This window comes from Eschscholzia californica, unplaced genomic scaffold (genome assembly GCF_041429995.1).
Source record: "Eschscholzia californica isolate CP2 unplaced genomic scaffold, dmEscCali1.0.p SCAF_3, whole genome shotgun sequence".
NCBI classification, from domain to species: Eukaryota; Viridiplantae; Streptophyta; class Magnoliopsida; order Ranunculales; family Papaveraceae; genus Eschscholzia; species Eschscholzia californica.
This window is the reverse complement of record NW_028238420.1, coordinates 38,462,535-38,482,966: the sequence shown is the minus strand read 5'-3', so window position 1 is coordinate 38,482,966 and position 20,432 is coordinate 38,462,535. Positions and strand designations below refer to the sequence as shown.

The window sequence follows — 20,432 nt, the reverse complement described above, 5'->3', positions numbered from 1 at the left end:
AACTTGGTCCCATGGTCTAGTGGTCAGGACATTGGACTCTGAATCCAGTAACCCGAGTTCAAGTCTCGGTGGGACCTATGTTTTTTACTTTCTACTTCTTTTCCTAATTCTCCATTCAGTTTTTCAAAAATGATTCTCTATTTGTGTGGCGATTTTATTCGAATCTATGAAAAATAAGAGCTACACTAAATAACAATTCGACTTTTCTATAATTTGGTTATATACCTTTTTTTTTTAATTGTTCGACGTGTGCCTTGAATCCTTGACCTTTAGGTGGAAGATTATACCTCTTACCACTCCAACCAAGGGTTGTTGGCGGTTATATACCTGTTGCAAAGTGCTAAGATGGCGTAAGTTACACGGGTAACATATAAGGCCTCAATGAAACCTAAAACCATTACATATTTCTATTAAGATTTCACAGTCTCTGTCATACAAACAAGGATTTATAGCTTGCAACAAAAAAAGACACGGATTTATGGAATTGATATATTCTAATGCACATTAAGTCTTATTCCAATAATAATGCACATGACGTGAGTGAAGATCCTTATTTGGTGAGGGTAAAAATCCATAGTTTAATGATTCTACTGACTATGAAAAAAAAAAAGTAGATTATTTATAATAATGACGATTAGGATAGTCTTTTATTTGAGCTTTAAGGATTATGAATATTTTTAAGACTTTTCATTGCATTTATAAACACATTCCATCCCTATAATGTATCCAAGTCATTTGATGTATAACTCAAGATGTCTATTGTACTCATATAATCCCTTATTTTCAAAAAAATAATCTTAATATCTTCATGACTATAATATCTGAACAACGTTTGCAAGGAATGTCATGTACGCGTAAAAATCCACCAACTTATTAAGAATAGTATAGGAAGATATGAAGGAGTGGAACCCCTCAAAATCAAACATAGCACATCACTTTAGTCATCAACTCTGACTCCACATCCACAAATGTGTTTTCAATGAATTTGAAAGATTTGTATCATTCCACTTAGATACTTATATCAAATTTATTTAAACTTTGCAAATTCAAAACTATAATTTTCTGACAGATTCAAATCTGAAAACTCATCAAAATAACATTTTTAAACACATCAAAAGATTCATCAAGAGTTTGATGATATCCAGTAGAAGAACTAGTCAATAAAAATTGTGAAGTTATGAACTAAAATAAAAAGAATTGAAGCAAAATGACAGCTTGTTTTTTATTGTCCAGAAAAAAAAACTCAGAAACTCATTCATAAGTTCATATTTTAATGGACCAACTGTCTTAACTCCCTTGCAAAATTCTGTTTCTTCTCTTTCAAAGACAGAGGTTTAGGGTATTCACCTGTTGCTCCTGTGGAGATTGAGATAGAGAGGGAGAGAGAGGTTTGGAGAATTGGGTAATCATTCGTCTACCAGCAGGTATTATGATTTCATCTGTTATTAATACATGTCTAAAGTTCAAAAAAGAATATTTTTCCCCTGTTCTTGATCTTGTTTGGGTTTGAAATTGATTAGTTTAATTTTGTTTGTTAAAGATCAAATTAGGGAGTGATTATAAGAGATAATGGGGAGAAGAGGGAAGTGGCTTTCAGCAATAAAGAAGGTTTTTAGTCATGAATCCAAGAAGAAGAAAGACAAGGTTAGAAGTTTCACAATATCATCCATTTCTTTTAAAATCTATTAATATCTTGAGTTGAATTTTATTGTGACATATATTTTGATTTTAATCAGAAAAGAAAGGCGAAGAAGAAATTATCCGAGAAAGAAAAACATGAAGCAGATCTCTCTACTTTGCCTATAGAAATTACACCAATATCACCTCCTCCTCCTTCTGAGGAAGTAAAGTTGACAGAAGTAGAGGATGACGAGAGAGACAATGCATATGCCATTGCACTTGCAACTGCTGCGGCTGCTGAAGCGGCTGCCGCTGCTGCACAGGCAGCTGCCGTTGTCGTAAGGCTAACAACCAATTCACGAAACCCCGCAAAATCAAAGGAGGAAATGGCTGCAATTAAGATTCAAACGGCGTTTAGAGCTTACTTGGTATTGCCCTTTTTCTCATTTGACGTTTTACTTTATATTAATCTTCCGTAATTCTGAATTGGTATCTAAGAAATACACAAGAAATGTTGTCGATGAAATGATGTATCTAATGGTGTATTGTTGTTTTTCTTTTTCTTTGACATAGGCGAGACGGGCTTTGAGAGCTTTGAAAGGGTTGATTAGGTTGAAGACGCTAATAGACGGACAATCTGTCAAAAGACAAGCCACCACAACCCTAAGGTGTATGCAGACCTTGGCTCGTCTCCAGTCTCAAATCCGTGCGAGAAGAGTCAGAATGTGTGAAGAGAGTCAGAGTATTCACAAACAATTTCAACAAAAACATGAAAAAGAGCTCGAGAAATCGAGAGCCTCTGTGAGTTTATTTTACCCCGTTCTATTTTTTTTATACGTTATTGTTTGTTTCTTTGTTAATTACCTATGGATACATCATACATGATGATCTACGAATGTTATCATACCATAGTCAAGCCTAGACGACATATTTTTCTTCGATTGAGGTTTTTTAACTTTTCTTTGGATAACAGATGGGAGAAGATTGGGATGATAGTTTGCAATCAAAGGAGCAGATTGAAGCGAAATTGTTGAACAAACATGAGGCTACTATACGAAGAGAAAGAACACTTGCTTATGCTTTCTCTCACCAGGTAACTTCCCATTCGTATCTTCTATTATAATTTCAATGAATCAATCATAGTAGTGATTCTTGAAGAATTCATTCAGTCGGCCCTCAGGCCTACCAATGAAAATTTCCATTTCTCTCAGCTCTTGTAGTTCTTTTAGCAATTCGATGATTACCTAAGGACTTAGATAATTTTGCAGCAAGTGATGAAGAATTCTTCAAAATCGGGTAACCCAACCTTCATGGACCCGAATAATCCTCAGTGGGGATGGAGTTGGTTAGAAAGGTGGATGGCAGCCCGTCCATGGGAGAGTCAAAGCTTAACGGATAAAGAGGCCAACAACGATCAAGTATCCGTGAAGAGTACAAGCAAAAGTGTGGGAGAGATCAGTACATATGTCTCTAGCCCGGAAATAAATTCAAAGAAGACGTCCCCGTCGGCTCAAAAAGCGAACCATATTTCCGATAGTCAGCCACCATCAACTCCCCTTTCAAAGGCAACAACTTCATCGCCTGTTACTAGGAAACTTAGACCAGCAAGTCCCCGTGGCAGTCCTCGTGCGGGAGTTATGTCAGCTCGAGATGAAGATTCACGGAGCACAGGCAGTATACAATCAGAAAAAGCCCGACGACACAGCATTGCTGGGTCACCTGCAAGAGACGACGAGAGCTTAGCTAGCTCACATGTATTACCAAGCTACATGGCTTCCACCGCATCTGCAAAGGCTAAGGCCCGACTTCTAAGCCCGTTAGGAGTAGAGAAGCATGAGACGACACCAGAGAGAGGTTCAGTCGATTTGGCAAAGAAACGAATATCATTCACCGGATCGCCGAGAGCTGGGCAGCAAAGGAGACATTCAGGACAACCCAAAGTAGATAACAACCCTCCAATGAAAGACATTGTCATGAACACAGAACACCAAAGTGTGAGAATGGGAGGAGGGAGTAGATAGTTCTTGGTTAACACTTAATACAACATTCTTCTTTTTCATTTATGTAATTAGGATATTGATTGATTGATTTGTGGGAGTTGATAAAATGGGTGATTTGACCCTCTTATTTGTTTAGTTGTTCTTGGGCTAGTTTGTGAATTGTCTTGAGGCATTTAAATAAGAGATGTGCACTGAGTGTAATTGGGTTTGTAAAATTGCAAGGGATATTTATCGATCATCTGTTTATAATCATGTTCTTCGTATGTGTGGATTAGCCAAGGGTTGATTCTGCGACAAGTTATGGCCAACACGAAAAAAACAAACTTCTTATGTGAGAAGTTCGTGATGTATGTATTTACATATATCACTACTCTTATATATTACAGTACATCATACGATATAATATGTGCTCTAGATAGATTATAAATATGGGGTCTAGCATATGACCTAGTTTCAAAACTTGCTTAAACAATTAAACACAAATTTATCTACTTTCTCCCTTAACATTAGCAATTGGTTTCATAAGATCATAAGTTAAAATTTCGCAAATATAGTTTAAATCGATATCTTTTGATATCATTTTTTTCATCGATACACATACCAAGTCAAAAATTAAAAATCTATCATTGTTCAATCATCCAATTCTCTTCGATTGTGACTTATTTGTATTTTCATAATTTTGCAGACAAACATGCTTCCCATTACTTTGATTAGTTCTAAATAATTAGATTATCATGTCCATTACTTTAATGAATTCAAAGATAGCTAGGTCTTCTCTGCAGATTTGCAACACAATAGGTGGTTTCGGCTTAAACCATTAAAATACTTTTTTTAAAAATCAACGTGTGGCTTTAAATGTCAACTTTGTTTTAAAGAGTAGTTTGTGCAATGTCAAAAAAAAAACACGTGAGACAGAGATGAATATAGTTACCAGTTTTGAAAGACTGTAAATTGTGTAGCAAGTATTTTTCAAACAAAAAACAAGCGCAATATTTGTTATCTTATGGATCGGTTAAGAAATTGTTATAGACTTGTAAACTGATGCAGATACAACATAAACGCATCGAAATTATTACGAAAATCATAAATTTTATGAAAATCTTAAACCCATTAAAATATATTACCACTTTTAAGACTCACATTCTAATTACATATTGACTTTTAGTTGATTAGGTTTATGTAAAACAAGTTGCGGCTTTGAAGCATTCAAAGTACTTTCCGGAGCATAAAGACTTGGCTATTCAAGTTACACCACAACAACTTCTGAACAACCGTTAAAATTTACTTGATTGTATTTCGCCCCTAGTCTACTTTATGTTCTCCTTCTTCTTTGCAGATTTGTTGCCTTGTTGCACCGATGAAAACGAAGGGGCGTCCGCCTTTGTCTTCATCCTCAACAAAATTTTAATCTGCTTGGTTTTTCAGAGATAGAAAAACAGGAGAAAGAGAGATAAATTGAAAATTGTGGTAGTGGTCATAAATTACGGTGGTAGAGGTAAGGAGAAGAACTGAAGATGAGGACTACGAAACCAAATTCAATCAAGTAAATTTATGGACTAACAATAAAGATGTCTCCTTTAATCAAAAATAAAATAAAATAAAGATGTCTCATAAGTCACTCTTGATCGACTATTTTAAGATGCCCTAGAGCCGTGGCCTAAACAAACAGCCCCTCAGGGTGCTTCTAAAGGCACCTGACCAAACAGCTGTTAGCATCCAAAAATATTGTTGACTCAAGTCAATGATTTTTGACTTGAGTTCTCTATAAGCACCAGTTTTTAATGTGGGTGACCTTCACCTTCGTTTACTTCTTCCATCTTCTTCTTCCAACAAAAAAGGAATCCTAATCAATTCTTCTTCAAAAACAAAACCCTAGAAAAGAGTGCAACATTCTCCGGCAACGGCGACGGCAACGTCTCCGACACCTACCGGCGACTATTCTTTTATTCGAAAAAATCAATCCGGGTGATTTATTCATCATACAGCTGTGTTACATCTAATTCATAGCTTCTTTATATCATCTTTTGAAAAGAAATTAGGAAGATAACCATGGAAGAAGAGAGTTCTAAAAATTTAACAACTACATCGATTCCAACTCTTTCACCTAATTCCGGGCAAGGAGAAGTTTCTCATGAGGTATACAACCATTCCCCGATCCTATTTTATATGTTTTTATACGTGTTGTGTGAGTTTTTGAAAAAATCAAATTGAAACTTCGGTGACGCGGACGGACTGAACCAGTCCGGTACTTATCAGTCACTAACGGATCGGTCTATCCGTTTATAAATGAAAGGTCACGGACTCAGAAGTCCGTGATCTTGTAGATATGGACGGATAGGCTGATCCGTCATTAGCTGATAAATCCCGGACTCGTTCAGTCCGTTCCATCCTGAAGATTTTTTTTATCTTTAAGTGTTTTTTATGTTTTTTTCACCTTTTGACAGATTCCGGACCTTAATATTGTTCCTATTGAAGAGGAGTACCATGCCGAAGAAGAAAATCGACCTTCAAATGATGGGTGTCAATTTATTAGTATTGATGTTGGTGAGTATTTTGTGACTGAAGATGTTTTTCAAACTAAAGAGGAGTTAATCGTTTGGGCTCAAGAAATTGGGAAAAAACATAAGTTTGTAGTATTGACCTCTAGGTCAGGTAATAGAAAAGGGGGACAGAAACCCCGGTTAGAATTATGTTGCGAAAGAAGTGGAGTATTTCGTTCACATGAGAAGAAGGATTTAGTTCCAAAATCCCATCAACCACCTATAAAGAAAAGGAAATCGAGCACCAAAAAATGTCAATGTCCGTTCAAGCTCAAAGGAATACCGGGGGTTAATGACACGTGGAAAGTGTCAGTTGTGTCTGGAATCCATAACCACGAGTTAGCTGAAAGTCTTCTAGGTCACGCATATGTGAATAGGTTGAAACCCGATGAAAAAGCTGTTGTGAAACATCTATTAAAAATTGGTTCGAAGCCAGCTCAAATTCTTTCTCAAATTCATGAACAATTCAAGGATAACACATCAACGTTGAAAACCATTTACAATGCACGTGCGAACATACGTATGGAAAACCAAGAAGGAAGGAGTCCGATGCAACAAGTCATTAAGTTGTTGGTGGAACACCATTACGTCTACCATTTTTCAAAGAACGAAGACACTGATGAGGTAACAAATCTATTTTGGGCACATCCTGATTGTATTCTATTATTACAGAGTTTCCATACCGTGTTATTGCTCGATTGTACGTATAAAACCAACCGATTTAACAAGCCATTGCTTGAGATTGTCGGGGTAACTTCTACGTTGAAATCCTTCACCGCGGCCTTTACATTTATGGATGGGGAGACAACTAATCAGTACACCTGGGCCCTTAATCGTTTGCGGACGTTGTTTTCTCCCAACTCAATGCCAATCGTGTTTATTACCGATCGTGAACTTGCATTGATTAACGCCATTGGTGAAGTCTTTCCAAATGCTCAAAGGTTGCTATGTACTTTTCACATCGACAAGTGTGTGTTAGCCAAAGTCAAAGGTCATTTCAAACAAGAACAATTCAATGTGTTTATGACAATGTTTCGAGCTATCATGTATGCTGAGACTGAAAGTGGTTATAATGAGGCGGTAGAAACTTTTGTGAAGTTTTGGTCAAACACACATCATAAAGATGTTAGTTATGTTCAAGATACCTGGTTGGGATTGAAAGAGAGATTTGTGACTGCATGGACTAACGGGGTTATTCACATGGGAAATACTACAACAAATCGTGTGGAAGGTGCTCATTCTAAATTGAAGAGATATCTATGTAGCTCCGAAGGTAACTATGTTACGTGCTGGGAATTTATGCATATCATGACGGAAACCGAGACATGTGAAATTATAACATCTTTTGAGCACAGTCGTATTAAGGTGAAGGAAGGGCATCAAATCAAGTTTTTTAAAGAGCTACGTGGTTATGTCTCGCACGCGGCATTAGATCTTATGGTAGATGAGATCGACCGTGCAAATGGGATTGATATTAACGTTCAAAATTGCGGATGTGTTCTAAGGTATGTCTATGGTCTCCCTTGTGCTCATGAGATGGTATCTTTGATGAATCAAGATAAGGTATGTCCAAAGGACATCATTCACCCTCAGTGGACCAAGCTATCCATTAACCCGACTCCGCCGATTCATAATGATCTTGACGCATCACATGAGATGGAGCACCTTTATTTAATGTGGGATAAATCCAGTGATGCTGAGAGGACCGCAATACTTGAGAAGTTGAGGGAAATTTCTTTTCCGGTCATGACAAACTTGTGTGAGCCATTGCAACAAACAAAGACAAAAGGGGCTCCGAAACAAAGAAGAATGAGCAAAAAAGAAAAAGAAGCTGCAAAATCTACTAAGAGGAACCCATCTGCTTTCGAATATGCAAAGTGTGTTGATGAATGTGTTCCCTCCACTCAGACAGTACGTAAAGTTAAAAAAGTAACCAAAGCACCGAAAGCAACCATACCCAATTTTGAAAGATACAAAGGACATATTCCGTCAGTTATGCATCCATTCTTGGATGACATTATAGATGTGCCAGGCGATGGTCATTGTGGGTTTCATGCCGTTGGTAAAGGACTTGGGTTTTCACTAGAAGATGGTTGGAAACAAGTTCGCGAAAATGTCATAAAAGAACTTGAGGATCAGCACACACTCTACAAAGAGATGTTTGGAATAAGAGATTACACTCAAACACACAGTGCCGCGAACAACTTCAATTCTACATGTCCGGAAGATTGGTTCTACATTCACCCAAACACTAGTATAGTTGTGGCGAGTAGCTTCAATTGCATATTAGTTCATTTGTCTTACGGTTGTTCGACAACTTTCTTACCCTTACTTAGTGGTCCACCTTCTGAGGGTTATAAAATTGCATGCATTACATATACTGGTGGTCACTTTATGAACGCTAAACTCAAAAAAGATTCTATACTCCCTCCCATTGCACCGCAATGGTCTAGGTATGCATCGCTAGAGGCAACGGGTTGGCTTCAACTTGTTAGAGATAGAATCGAGGATGGAAAGAAATTTTATTCTCATGATAATTCGAATGAGCCAAGTAGTAGTGTGATAAATTTAAGTGATGATTAAGTTGTACTGAAAGACCGAGTTACAAAGTTTTTGATTTTATATTTGAATAAATTTAGATGATTAATTGTCTTCGTTACTTAACTTTTTTTTTCTTTGGGTTTATAATCGAAGAGAAACAGAAAAATAGGAATTTCATACAGGTCACGGATCCCTGAATCCGTTCTGGTTCACAAAGGGACGGATCCAGAGATCCGTTTCTTGTAAAGTCGTCACGGATCCATAGATCCGTTACTTCTTATAACCGGGGCTATTATTTTCATGTTAGAAAGAAACGGATCTATGGATCCGTTTCTTGTAAAGTCGTCACGGATCCATAGATCCGTTACTTCTTATAACCGGGGCTATTATTTTCATGTTAGAAGGAAACGGATCTATGGATCCGTGACGACTTTACAAGAAACGGATCCATAGATCCGTGACCTGAGAAGGGAAGGCACGGATTAGGTGATCCGTACGTTTTTTTTTTTTTTTTTTTCCGAACAATGGTACTTAAGGTAGATATTAAAACTTGTTAAAAAAACAAGAATAACAATCAAAATGTACGGTAGATGTTAAAACTTGTTAAAACAAGAGTAACGATGTTCAAACATAGATCAAATTGTACGATACACATCGTTCACAAAAAGCAATTCAAAATAACGAGACTACTCTTGAGATTCTAAACCATAATATATGCCTTAATATAATACTTCATTCCATTTGTGATTTCCTCGATTTCTTCACCGTAGCTTTTCTAGACGATCTTCTTGGTTCGGGTTCTGATTGAGGTTGATGAGGACATTCGGGAAGCGGCATTTCAGCCCTCGCATTAGTTAGGATTTCAAGCCCTAACGAAACGTCAGACGCTTGAATCGCTACAATGGCACGATCAATTCCATCTCTCTAAAAAAACAACAATGGATTAATAACAAATTATAGCTACAAATTCAAAAGTAACAAAACAAAAGAATGATAAATCGAATACTCACGTAGTACGATACCGAACCTATGTACTGTTCTGGTCTATTGGATTTGTACAAAGCTGGGTTTTGTACAAACGGGTGAGATACTCTCTTGAACCAATGGTTATACTGAGCGCTTGCCTCCCACGGAGCCAAAGATACCTCCTTCGGTCTATCACTCATGTTTAGTAGGTGATCTTCCCAACGCCCCCAATAAGAAGCCACATTACCAAAGTTTTTAGAATCTCCATCCTTCGACACCTTTTTTGGTCGAATCGGTTCTTTAGGGATGACTTGAACCAATCCAAGTTGCCTTAACACCCTATCAGGGTGATAGGGCTCGGCAATATCATTAACCGCGATGCAACCAGTGTAAAAAGAGTATTCAGGAAGTGGTAGTGCATCATCAGACGATAAGGGACGATATGGGTCCCAAATGACCTACATGATACAGACGTTTAACGAGTGATTCCTATAGCATACGTCAGGTATTATAGAACACAGGAAAAATTAATAAATAAAATACATACATCTCTCTCGGTCAGACCGTCCAATTGCTCACGAGTGCTTCCTAGAGCACATGCCTTGTTGCCTTTCAAGACGTGTTCCTCCCATTTATACATCCGGGGCACGTTAGATGTAGGATCATATTTTGGGTTGGGAACAGACACCCCAAGTTTGAAGTGTTCATCGATCCACGCCTACAAATGTAATGTTAAATACACATTTATTATTCGCTACTCTAACATAATAAAGAAATAATTGAGAGACAAAAATAAATATGAAATTACCTGAAATAAAGTAAGATAACCAGCCAATTGATTTCCTCCCCTCGAAGCAAAACCAATCTGCCGATAAAGATAGGCAAGCGCCGCTGTTCCCCACGAGTAACTCGAAATATCATCTAAGTTCTTCAGATAACGTAGATAGAGAAAAGGAACCTTAGTTGCACTCTTATCAGCAAAAAGAGTACAACCAAAAAGATGCAAGAGGTATGCCCGTGCAACAGCATCTTTGACATGTTCAGGGTCATCCTCTTTCGACCCACTGCATTGCTCCCTCAACCACTTAAGCTCCACAGACTTAGATTTACCTAAGTGCAGTTTTACACCTTCGTAATCTAATTGTAAATAACGAGAGACTAGTAATGCATCTGGATCTTTTGTATCATCGTCATCGTCATCGTCATCGTTCAAATCTTCATCATCCGTCTTAGACAGAACAACGGGTTTACCTTCAATTGGAAGACCACATATGCGATACACATCCTCTAACGTGATCGTCATCTCCCCGAACGGCATGTGGAAAGTATTTGTGTCCTCGTACCACCGCTCTGTAAATGCCGAGATTAGAACACGATCTAGCTTGGTGTATGAATATTTGGCGATGTGGGCCAATCCCGTGTTCCGGACTCTCTCTCGAACACTTTGACACTCAGTTTCGAGGTCCCACCCATTCGTCTTCTTCAAAGCAGTACCCACAACTACGGCAGACGCATGGTTGTGTAACTTCAGCACCGGCCTCTCCTGAAAATAAAAAAGATATTGTTTTAGATTGATGATTAACAAAATTTTATCATAACTACTAAAATTAGAAAATAATATTTGCTTACCGGTTTGTTCCAAATCGTATAAGCAACATGATTCTTGAAACAAGGTAGAAGCGAACGATCTATCGGACCTCCAGAGTACGGGTCTGAAAATGAAGATGACCCCCCTACTTCTGTTTCTGCTGTCGAAATAGGAGGCTCTGTTTCGTTCTCATCTCCTTGCGTTCGTCGTTGCTTACGTGGTGCCATAATAACTTTTGAATAATACGCGTATGTGATGCACAAACAATAAATAATCAAAATATGTTTTCCTACTCTAAATTAATGAAGGAAAAATTAGACGTATCGCTACAAAAAAGGTCATTCAAAATATGCACGTATCGCTACAAAAAAGGTCATTCAAATAATGAAGGAAAAATGATGAGAAAAATAAAGAAAGAAAAATATGAAAGATTAAAAAAAAAAAAAAAAAAAAAAAAAAAAACTAAGGTCCCGGATCAGGTAATCCGGACCCTTTAAGTCCGGAACGGATTACCTAGTCCGTCACGGACTCAAAAGGGAGTCCGTTTCTTTGTACTAAGTCACGGATTAGCTGATCCGTGACTAGGAAGACACGGACGGACTGGACCAGTCCGTCCGAGTCGTTCCAGAACGTTCATAAACCTAGGGCAGTACACATGGGCATCAAACATTCACAAAAAATGCTCTAAATATGTTCGAAATTGAAGAATACAACATTCTAAACATGTTACAACACACTATTAACATCCCTAATCAATCAAACAACAAATTTATTCAAAAAAATTATAAAAGTTAGGGTTTTTGAACCAACCTTGAAGGAGTAATTGTAGCTTGATTTCAACTTCGTCTCCACCAAATGATTATTGATTCTAAGAGTTAGAGAGTCGAATGACTTATTCTCAGCAAAATTTGAGGGAGATTAGTGAGATTATGAGTGATTTGATGAGGGTAAAATTCGGTTTTGGGTGAGCTTAGAGAGAGAAAGTTTAAAATCCCCAATTTTGGATGGATTTTGTGAGAGATGGATGGAGGGGGGTTAGGGTCAACAGATAATAGACGGTGCCTACATACTTGAGTGGTGCCAACAGAGAATAGAGCGGTTGGGCGTGGTGCCAACAGAGATGGATGCTAACAGCTGTTTGGTCAGGTGCCTTTAGAAGCACCCAGCCCCTCATCTCCTTTTGATCACCCTCTATAAGTGAAAAAGAAGAGGATAACTTGGAGACGTTAAGTAACCGTTAAAGTTAGTTAATTTAACTAAATTACCGAGCTTAACGGAACAGTTCCAAACATTCAATCTCCTATTTCTTCAAACCACAACAATGATCTCTTCAATTATCACTTCCCCTAATTTGGGATCCTTTAATAATGATGACTTTAATGGAGTCTGGGTTTATTTCTGCAACTCGTCCTTCTTCCTCTTCTTTCTCTCGATTTTCTTATTTCATACATTTTCCTTCATCTCCTAGATTTGCAAGTATCCCAAGATCAATCAAACCCTTAACTCTTCAATCAAATGGTAGAGAGAAATGTGTTGATAATTTGGGGAATTTAGGGTTTTCTCAGAATAAAATGAGACAACCCAAATCGTTCTTACATCCATTTCAAAGGAAAAAACACATTTCAGTCAGTGATCTGGCTGCTTGGGTAAGAATTTCTTTTATTAGGTTTAATTAAGCTGTTAAATGAACTCTTCCTGTATTGTGCTGCTGATTAGGTGCTTGTTGAAATGTCTAAGAGAGTTCTAAGAGACTAAAAGTAAAACTAGAAGTGGGTCGATCATTTCTATCACCTATAAATCACTAAATCTTCGATTTGTTTTCTAAGTCTGTTTGGTGAAATTTATATTTTCTTTTTTGCTTTTTAATGTTCAATAGATTGAACATATTGTGTGTTTACTTGCTGTTTAATGTCTCACTAGGAATGGTGTGAACGGAAAATGAATTTTTCTCTCCCGTGTGAAATGAATAAATACACGAAAGCTATGGAAGATGGTAAAGCTCGTCACGCAGAATTAGAAAAAGAGGTAATCTCTTGAGTCTGTACCATTCTAGTTTCGTTTTATTAATATCTTGAGCCGACTTATGAGGATTCAAGTTTACGAGGAAATAGATGTTTGCCAGTAGGATTTAGAAGACTTGAAATTTTAATTATGAACATTTATATGAGAACTGTGTTAAGTTTGTGGCCATCCAACTCAAAACCAATTGGCAATGAGTGGAGAGGACCTATACTTTATACTCTTGGTTGCTAGTTACCCATTCTCCCATGTGGGACTATTCTCACAAACTGTGCCTACATGGGTAGTAGCAACATGGTGAGTTGGAAAAAGGCGCATAACCGGGACATGATTGTATACCCATTTACTTTTTTGTCTTAGTTTTCAGGTCCTTATTTTACTTGTGACTTTGTTTTTCCTTCTGGTCCAAATATTGCTGCATTATACCAATATACATATTAACCTATAAATCTCCAACACGAGCGTTGGCAGTGAAAACACTAAGAATAGTGCCCATGTTAGGTAGAGTTTAGGTTTTGTTTCAAAAACTCGATACAAACTTCAAAATGTTACTCAGTATCTTCTCATGGAATCAAGTCCACTATACATTTTCTTCTCGATGCCTATATGCCCTTCTAGTCAGTTTGTTCTAAAATTGTACATACCAGAATAGAAATATGGGGCGAAGATAAAAAAATAATTATTTTGTAGCGAGTCAAAGTTTGTTTGTCATCTCTTATTTTTTATAAGGCAAAATCTTATTAAAAAATTCCCAAGGCAAGAGTGCTTTGAAAAGAGTCTGCACATGGACTTAACGGGGTATCCATTGAGACTCGAGTGCTAAAGTGATATCAGAGCAACTCCCGCCGTTGCTTGCCAAAAAGAATCTTCACCAATTCTTTTGGCAAACTTTTCAAATTCACTCAAACCATGATTTGTCAAATTTTTACCAAAATTCAATTCTTGAATTATTTTAGTTATTTTAACTCGTACATTGATCATTAATATTCTAGTAACTAAAATTCTTACGAATAAATGATAACACATTTTACTTACAGAAATTGTAAGAGATGATTACCAAATGATCTTTATGCAGTCTTTCTATTTGTTTATTGTACTGCTTTGTTTTGATTATGTAATTAGGAAGGAATTATGTAATCGTATATAATTATGAAATAAAAATATTGTAATGTCAATTAATAAAGTTAAAATGACTAACATAAATTAAAAGGCTTAAGTACATAAAGAAGGATCATAATAATTCATTTCTCTCTGGCACATCCCTTGTCAAATTTGGCAAGCCACTATTCGCCATTATCACAAAATATTTGGTGGTTTGGCAAGTGGTTGGAGTTCCACATTCCATCAAATTCTACTGAAATGGTGAGTGACTGGAGTTGCTCTTCAGTGGTCTTCAAGTGTTCCAATTCTCACTTATGAAAATTTTCTACGTAAGCTATGGAACCTCCAACATTTAACTTCTGGCACAAGCTTGATCCTATATTTTCTATATGTTCGGAGGGCAGGTCTCGAAAAAAGTAGAAATTCGTAAAGTATCGGAAGAAGAAACTTGGGCTGTGAAATTCATGAATTTTATCATCTGTGCAAATCAATTACAAGTAGAAGGATTAACTCGTGAGATACCACTGTAAGTGGGGTTTATTCCGAGATGCTGTATTTGGTTTATGTTGATCTCAATTGTTTACAAATTTTGTCTCCTTGGCTTTTTTCTTGATAAAGCTAAGATTATGTTAAGATGCAAGAAGGTAAAGAAGAACTAATGGACACTCTATCTGCGCATAGAAAATCCCTGCTACAAGAAAATTGTCATGTTAGGATCATTCGTTAATTAGACATAAAATAGTGGATATGATTTAGGAGAGAGAATCAGTGGTATAACTATCCACATCGAATAACTAGGACTGACTGAGCTAGTGAGATGTTTGATTAATAATTCTTTTTAACATAGTTGGATGTAATTCTGACTTTGGGTATCTTTTTTATGTCAGTGTATAGGTTAGTGGCTTAAGTTGGATCCATATTACTCTTAACTTACGCTACTTTATCTTGGATTGTGGTTTACTCCTTTGCATTTATTATTAATTTGAAGCTTTGCACAGTATATGAATTTAGATCTTAAGATACTAATTTTTTTTTTTACCTTTTCCTAATTACAGAACGGGCTTTGTGAATGATATATGGATGGTTGGAGTAATTGATGAAATCAAAATGCCTGTTTCAGGAACAGTTCGAAACCCTAGATTGATAGACACCAAGACTCGTTCTTACGCTACAATCCCACCTGAAGTGCAAAAAAGAAATGGAAGGTAAACTTCGTGATGTTTCATTTCTGATATTTCTGTGGAATTGCTTCAGATTGAACTCTTTCCTATGCAAGAAATGAAGTTCAAATTTCTCGATGGTCATTCTTTTTGGCAGGTTTCAACTAATGTGCTACAAATATTTGTGGGATACTGTAGTCACTGATAACTTCCCTGTAAATAAATTCTTTAACCACTTTGACTTGAATCCTCGATATGCTTTATCTGAAGAAATCCAAGAACATGCTGCTAAGTTCGGGTTTCCAGCAAAGGTTTCCGTTTATCTCTGCTTCATGAAAATTCACATTTCGATCCGACATCTATGATACCCATCTAACCATTATGAATACTTCCTTTTACATGTTTAGACCCTCCAGGAATTAGTGATGCTATACGGAAGTACATGTTGCACAATGCCTCTTGCCCACGACCAACTCCTGCTAAGGTGATACATTTTTCGGGAACTTTAGAAGTATTGCGCAGGATATGTAAAGATCAGTTTTGTTTCAATCTTTTTGATAAGTTTTGGCAGGCTTGAGAGGTTATATAATAAGATTGCTCAATGTAGATATGAGTTTCAAGGAGATCATTCTTTGCTGGGTGAAGTTCATTTCACATATGATTCTGTCTTGCTGAAGAGTAAGATTAAATACTTTCTTGAGTTTTGGTTTGGAGAACGAAATGCAAACTATGTTCCTGTTCGGGAGCGTTGGAAATGTCGGTCATGTAAATTTGCTTCTGAGTGTCGCTGCACTGTCACCAGCAGCACCACCACTGCCACTCCACCACACAGCTAAATATGTTATATACGTATGCGCTCCTCTGTAACAAAGCTCAAGAGCGTCATATAATGTGATGGACCAATTAACCGTTGGACTATTCACATGTAGAACTGTATTGTTGTAGACGAGTTTTGGTTTAATAAAATCCTCCTGTCATTTTCTTATGTTTTGCTACATTTTCAGTTACTTTGGTATTATATATACATCTAAAATGATCTAGGGCCGGATTTTTGTGAATTTCTTGTTCCAGGCTTGACGATTGCACATTACGACGTAATCCATAACTGTCTTAGGGTTTGAAGTGTTAAGTTGGCTGCAAATATGACATCCTATGAATCTAACTTTTTATTTATCTTCATAATGCATTATTATGTGAAGTTTGAGTTGAATGATACAATGTATAGTTAGCTTCCAAAAAAGGAGTAAAAGAGAACCCTTTTTAGGTCAGTAGTCCTAGACTTCTAACGACCTACCCATGTCGTGTCACAATAAGTATAGCACATAGTAAACTCCACAATAGACAAGATGATGGATAGTTGGGGTGCACAAAGACAAAAATGATGGGTGGTGGGGTGCACATAGTAGATTCTCTTACTTGCTCATTTGACAGAACAATATATCTATGAGTACCTAAAAAAAACATACAAAGAACTTGATCTACTTAATTGACTATGAACAGTTTTAATGTTTTGAAATGTTCATTTTGCAAATTTAGGGCTCATTTCAAACTTCCAATGGTTAATTAAGGAGTAGGTGTCAAGGTTATCCAAAATTTGGAATGACACAAGTATACAACAGAGTCAGTCCATTAGGGATGCAAATAATTGTTTTAGTAGATACAATTGCATCTATTAGATTATTTGATTGATTCCCACTTGAGTCTATAATTGATCAAAGAACAACAATTATTATTATAACTATTATTATGTTATTCAAAACATGATGGGTTAAAAAACAAAAAGTATTGCTATTTGGTGACTTAGAATAAAAGAGTTCATTATTTAATATGATTGATTATGATTATCTTTGTTCAAATATATTTTTATTTCTATTACTATTTCTATCTTCTTATTTATTTCTATCATAGTAGTAAATATTGGTTCTAGGAGGAAACTCTAAACATATGGTCACAATCTTATTTATTTCTTTCTAACAAAAAAAAAAACATCTTTTTTTTAGTTGGATAGTTAGACTGGGTCTCTACAACCACTACAAACATGTAAAAATTTCACTTACCAAACTACTCTCAGAATGGTGGTAATGAGAACCAGAATTTACTTGGCAAATAACGGTTAGGATCGGTCTTTCTCAGGGCCAGTCTTGAGATTTCGGAGGTCCGAAGCTAGTTTTAAGAATGTGACCTATATGCGTTTCAGAAGAAAAAAATATTATATATCTGAATTTTCTACATTTTCCTTGCACATAATGTGGGTTAAAACATAAAACTTGTGTTCATAACTTGTAGTCTAAATCGAAAGAGTTCCTCGAAAACCGGCTCGAGTCGGAAAAGCCTTGTCAATCCTTAGTCAACCTCCCGATCAAGTAGTTAAGCGAGTTCGAAACTCGTCGAATTAGTAGCTTTTTAGTTTCTTTTTTTTTTAAACCGAGAATAATAATAGAAAATGATTATCTGAGAAAGAGCCCAAAATTTTTTTAACCTTTTTTTTGTACTTATGGTGATAGTGTTCGTTGTGGTTTGATGGTGGTTGTGGTGGTGGAGGTTTAGTAATGGTGGTGTTGATGTTTAGTAATGGTTGTGGTCGTGGTGATGGTAGTGGAGGTACATGAAGAATATAGTTGTTCGGTCTGAAGGAGATGTCCTTCCGAACGAGTGTCCTTCGACCAAGATGGCAATGGGATCAATTTGTCAGCTAGGATAACGATGAACTCATCTTGAAGATCATCCAGTCCGGTCCAATTAGGGGTCGTAGCGTTTTGTTAGAAGCCAATTACGATCGTCGTATCACTTCGGTGATTCGCAGCAACATAGACCGGATCCTACAACGGGTTACACATAAGGGTGGTAACTTAATCGGAGAGAGTTGACTAGACGGGAATAGGCTAAAGATGGATAGTATCCAACTAAATAGGCCAAAAATGTTCGAATGGCGATTCGGAACAAGATAGAAAGAACTGGGCCAAAAAGGGGTGCCCGGAGCAAGGCTCTAAGGGCCGGCCATATGATGACCGACCAAGGGAAGTGGGCCGGGCACATAAAGCCCATGGTGGGCTGCTTTGGCCGACCATACTAAAGGGTGAATAGAAAAGGTGTGGATTTTTCTCGGAAAGAAAAATTATACAACTCTCTCTCTCTCTCTCAATATACAGCTAGTGGAGAGAGAGGATTGTAGAAAAAAAGCTCTCGTTCTATCAATCTAGTCAGGAAGAAGGGTTCTTTCTCAACCTTCTATTAAGTTCTAGCAGACATTAAAGAAGGTTGATCAAGTTAACCTACTCGGTGTCTCAAGTAGAGAAGCTACACTTGAAGCTTTTGATCTTCACACGGGATTGGGAAGGTTCGAGGGAAAAACGCGATTAAGGTATTTATTCCCCTTCTAGTTCATTGATTAGTTCATGCTTTATGATCCTGAGTAATCTAGTTTTAACATATAGATGTTTGAGATTCCGCTTAGAACACTAGATGGACGTATTAGATACACACAAAATCCAACAGTACAATGATAGAAGTTTGGTAATTGTGGTGGTGGTGGAGGTACAATTGTATAGGTTTAGTAATCGTGGTGGTGGTAGAAGTGTCAACTAAAGTAATTAAAAAAACCTATTTCATGGTGGTGGTTGTAGTGTCGAAGTTTAGTAATGGTGGTGGTAGTGGAAGTATATAATGGTGGTAGAAGTGTCAACGAAAGTAATTCAAAAAATATAGTTTAATATAAAGGAAAAAATGCTTTTACTTGAAAACGAAATTGGGTTGTTTGAACTCTCTAACATGCTTTCTACAATTGAGCTAAAATAAACTTTTTGTTGTTTTTGGTAAATTTTCTTATAAAGATAACATAAATTGGGGCCCCCATAATTATTATTTTTCAGTCTTCCTGGAGGCCTTCTGGCCCCAAAGCGAGGTTTTGCTCGCTTGCCCCTAAGGAGCGGCCCACTCTTAGTTGGAAACGTTTTTTTTTTTTTTTTTTTTGCATATTTACTGGGTTCCACTATCAGAACGACTCGAAAAGCATGCGTCCGAATCGTCGAGGGTTTGAATTTCAAACTAAGAATTGCATAAAACTGATTCCATATAAGTGAGAAATTAACCTTCAAAGATTGAGTTATTTAGTAAGGAAGATTTGAGATAACTAAGAAAATGTAAGAAGTTATAATAACTTACTCTTCCTACTTCGTATTAAGTAATAATTGAAAAAATATTATGCTATCACGAATCAATCACGTATGGGCGCTCTTTTAACCGAAATAATTACTAAATCTATCACAAGGAAGGAGAAACACATACATCAATTTATATTAAAAAAAATCAATTTAGGAGAAACAGATCTATATACTTTAACAGATTTTGTTTGTGCAAAAATGATAGGGGAACAAACTAGTTGAACATACCCTGGGTAGACGGTCAACGTGTCGAAGCCAACTGAAATACAAATTAGAGTTAATTCCTATATGCCCCCCTACTTTGTGACCAGCTTCCTTTATGGCCCCCTTTTTTTTTCGTAAATTCAAATATGGCCCCCCTATTTTTCAAGTAAATGTCCTAATTGTCCTTCCTATTTATAATTTTTCAAAATAATATTAAATACATTCCACCTCATTTCCATCTCACCTCTATCTCCACCTCACATGTCTCTCCGCCTCACCTCTCTCTCTCCACCTTTCTTTTTCTCTCTCTCTCTCTCCACCTTTCTTTCTCTGTCTCTCTCTTTCAACCTCTCCCTCTTTGTCTTCCCCGGTAAGGTCGCCGGTCGGAAAATTTTCCGGCCGGCGACCTTAAAAAAAAAAAAACACTCATCTCTCTCTCTCAAAAGATCTGAAGGTCTGTTCTGTCTGGTTCAACAGATTCCGGCGAAGGGTAACCCCTTCGCCGGAATCTTTTGAGAGAGAGAGAGATGTGA

The 20,432-nt window shown here is 36.9% G+C and overlaps 3 protein-coding genes and 1 non-coding gene across 8 annotated transcripts; all 4 read left to right on the top strand.

Moving 5' to 3' along the window:
- The first annotated feature begins 5 nt into the window (after positions 1-5).
- Positions 6-77, top strand: TRNAQ-CUG (transfer RNA glutamine (anticodon CUG)). The gene has a single exon. It is a non-coding gene; the product is annotated as a tRNA-Gln (tRNA).
- Positions 78-728: 651 nt separating this feature from the next.
- On the top strand, positions 729-3,872 carry LOC147550094 (protein IQ-DOMAIN 3-like). 3 transcript variants are annotated; one of them, XM_086666096.1, is made up of 6 exons: positions 729-1,424; positions 1,541-1,644; positions 1,737-2,048; positions 2,194-2,421; positions 2,594-2,713; positions 2,889-3,872. In XM_086666096.1, the coding sequence occupies exons 2-6, from the start codon at positions 1,570-1,572 to the stop codon at positions 3,639-3,641; spliced, it is 1,488 nt and encodes a 495-aa protein (XP_086522222.1). In that variant the 5' UTR covers positions 729-1,424; positions 1,541-1,569; the 3' UTR covers positions 3,642-3,872. The 3 variants fall into 3 exon arrangements, with proteins under 3 accessions (XP_086522222.1, XP_086522225.1, XP_086522224.1); XM_086666099.1 differs by having other exon boundaries at positions 979-1,358; positions 1,473-1,644; XM_086666098.1 differs by having other exon boundaries at positions 1,210-1,332.
- A 1,628-nt stretch (positions 3,873-5,500) lies between these two features.
- Positions 5,501-8,743, top strand: LOC147550093 (PKS-NRPS hybrid synthetase cheA-like). Its single transcript, XM_086668419.1, has 3 exons — positions 5,501-5,756; positions 6,065-7,723; positions 8,069-8,743. The coding sequence occupies exons 1-3, from the start codon at positions 5,670-5,672 to the stop codon at positions 8,741-8,743; spliced, it is 2,421 nt and encodes an 806-aa protein (XP_086524545.1). The 5' UTR covers positions 5,501-5,669.
- Positions 8,744-12,450: 3,707 nt separating this feature from the next.
- On the top strand, positions 12,451-16,520 carry LOC147550092 (exonuclease V, chloroplastic-like). 3 transcript variants are annotated; one of them, XM_086672404.1, is made up of 7 exons: positions 12,451-12,901; positions 13,176-13,280; positions 14,780-14,901; positions 15,431-15,580; positions 15,693-15,846; positions 15,943-16,019; positions 16,143-16,520. In XM_086672404.1, the coding sequence occupies exons 1-7, from the start codon at positions 12,623-12,625 to the stop codon at positions 16,369-16,371; spliced, it is 1,116 nt and encodes a 371-aa protein (XP_086528530.1). In that variant the 5' UTR covers positions 12,451-12,622; the 3' UTR covers positions 16,372-16,520. The 3 variants fall into 3 exon arrangements, with proteins under 3 accessions (XP_086528530.1, XP_086528529.1, XP_086528531.1); XM_086672403.1 differs by having other exon boundaries at positions 12,522-12,901; positions 16,107-16,520; XM_086672405.1 differs by lacking the exon at positions 12,451-12,901 and adding an exon at positions 12,926-13,024 and having other exon boundaries at positions 16,107-16,520.
- The last annotated feature ends 3,912 nt before the right edge of the window (positions 16,521-20,432 follow it).

Excerpts from the sequence above, each read along its gene's own strand:
- LOC147550094 (XM_086666096.1), top strand. The coding sequence starts at position 1,570 with ATGGGGAGAAGAGGGAAGTGGCTTTCAGCAATAAAGAAGGTTTTTAGT. Across the intron at positions 2,422-2,593 it reads TCGAGAAATCGAGAGCCTCT|ATGGGAGAAGATTGGGATGA; the intron begins GTGAGTTTATTT and ends TTTGGATAACAG. Across the intron at positions 2,714-2,888 it reads CTTATGCTTTCTCTCACCAG|CAAGTGATGAAGAATTCTTC; the intron begins GTAACTTCCCAT and ends ATAATTTTGCAG.
- LOC147550093 (XM_086668419.1), top strand. The coding sequence starts at position 5,670 with ATGGAAGAAGAGAGTTCTAAAAATTTAACAACTACATCGATTCCAACT. Across the intron at positions 5,757-6,064 it reads AAGGAGAAGTTTCTCATGAG|ATTCCGGACCTTAATATTGT; the intron begins GTATACAACCAT and ends ACCTTTTGACAG. Across the intron at positions 7,724-8,068 it reads CTTTGATGAATCAAGATAAG|ACAGTACGTAAAGTTAAAAA; the intron begins GTATGTCCAAAG and ends CCCTCCACTCAG.
- LOC147550092 (XM_086672403.1), top strand. The coding sequence starts at position 12,623 with ATGATGACTTTAATGGAGTCTGGGTTTATTTCTGCAACTCGTCCTTCT. Across the intron at positions 15,581-15,692 it reads GTGCAAAAAAGAAATGGAAG|GTTTCAACTAATGTGCTACA; the intron begins GTAAACTTCGTG and ends TCTTTTTGGCAG. Across the intron at positions 16,020-16,106 it reads CACGACCAACTCCTGCTAAG|GCTTGAGAGGTTATATAATA; the intron begins GTGATACATTTT and ends AAGTTTTGGCAG.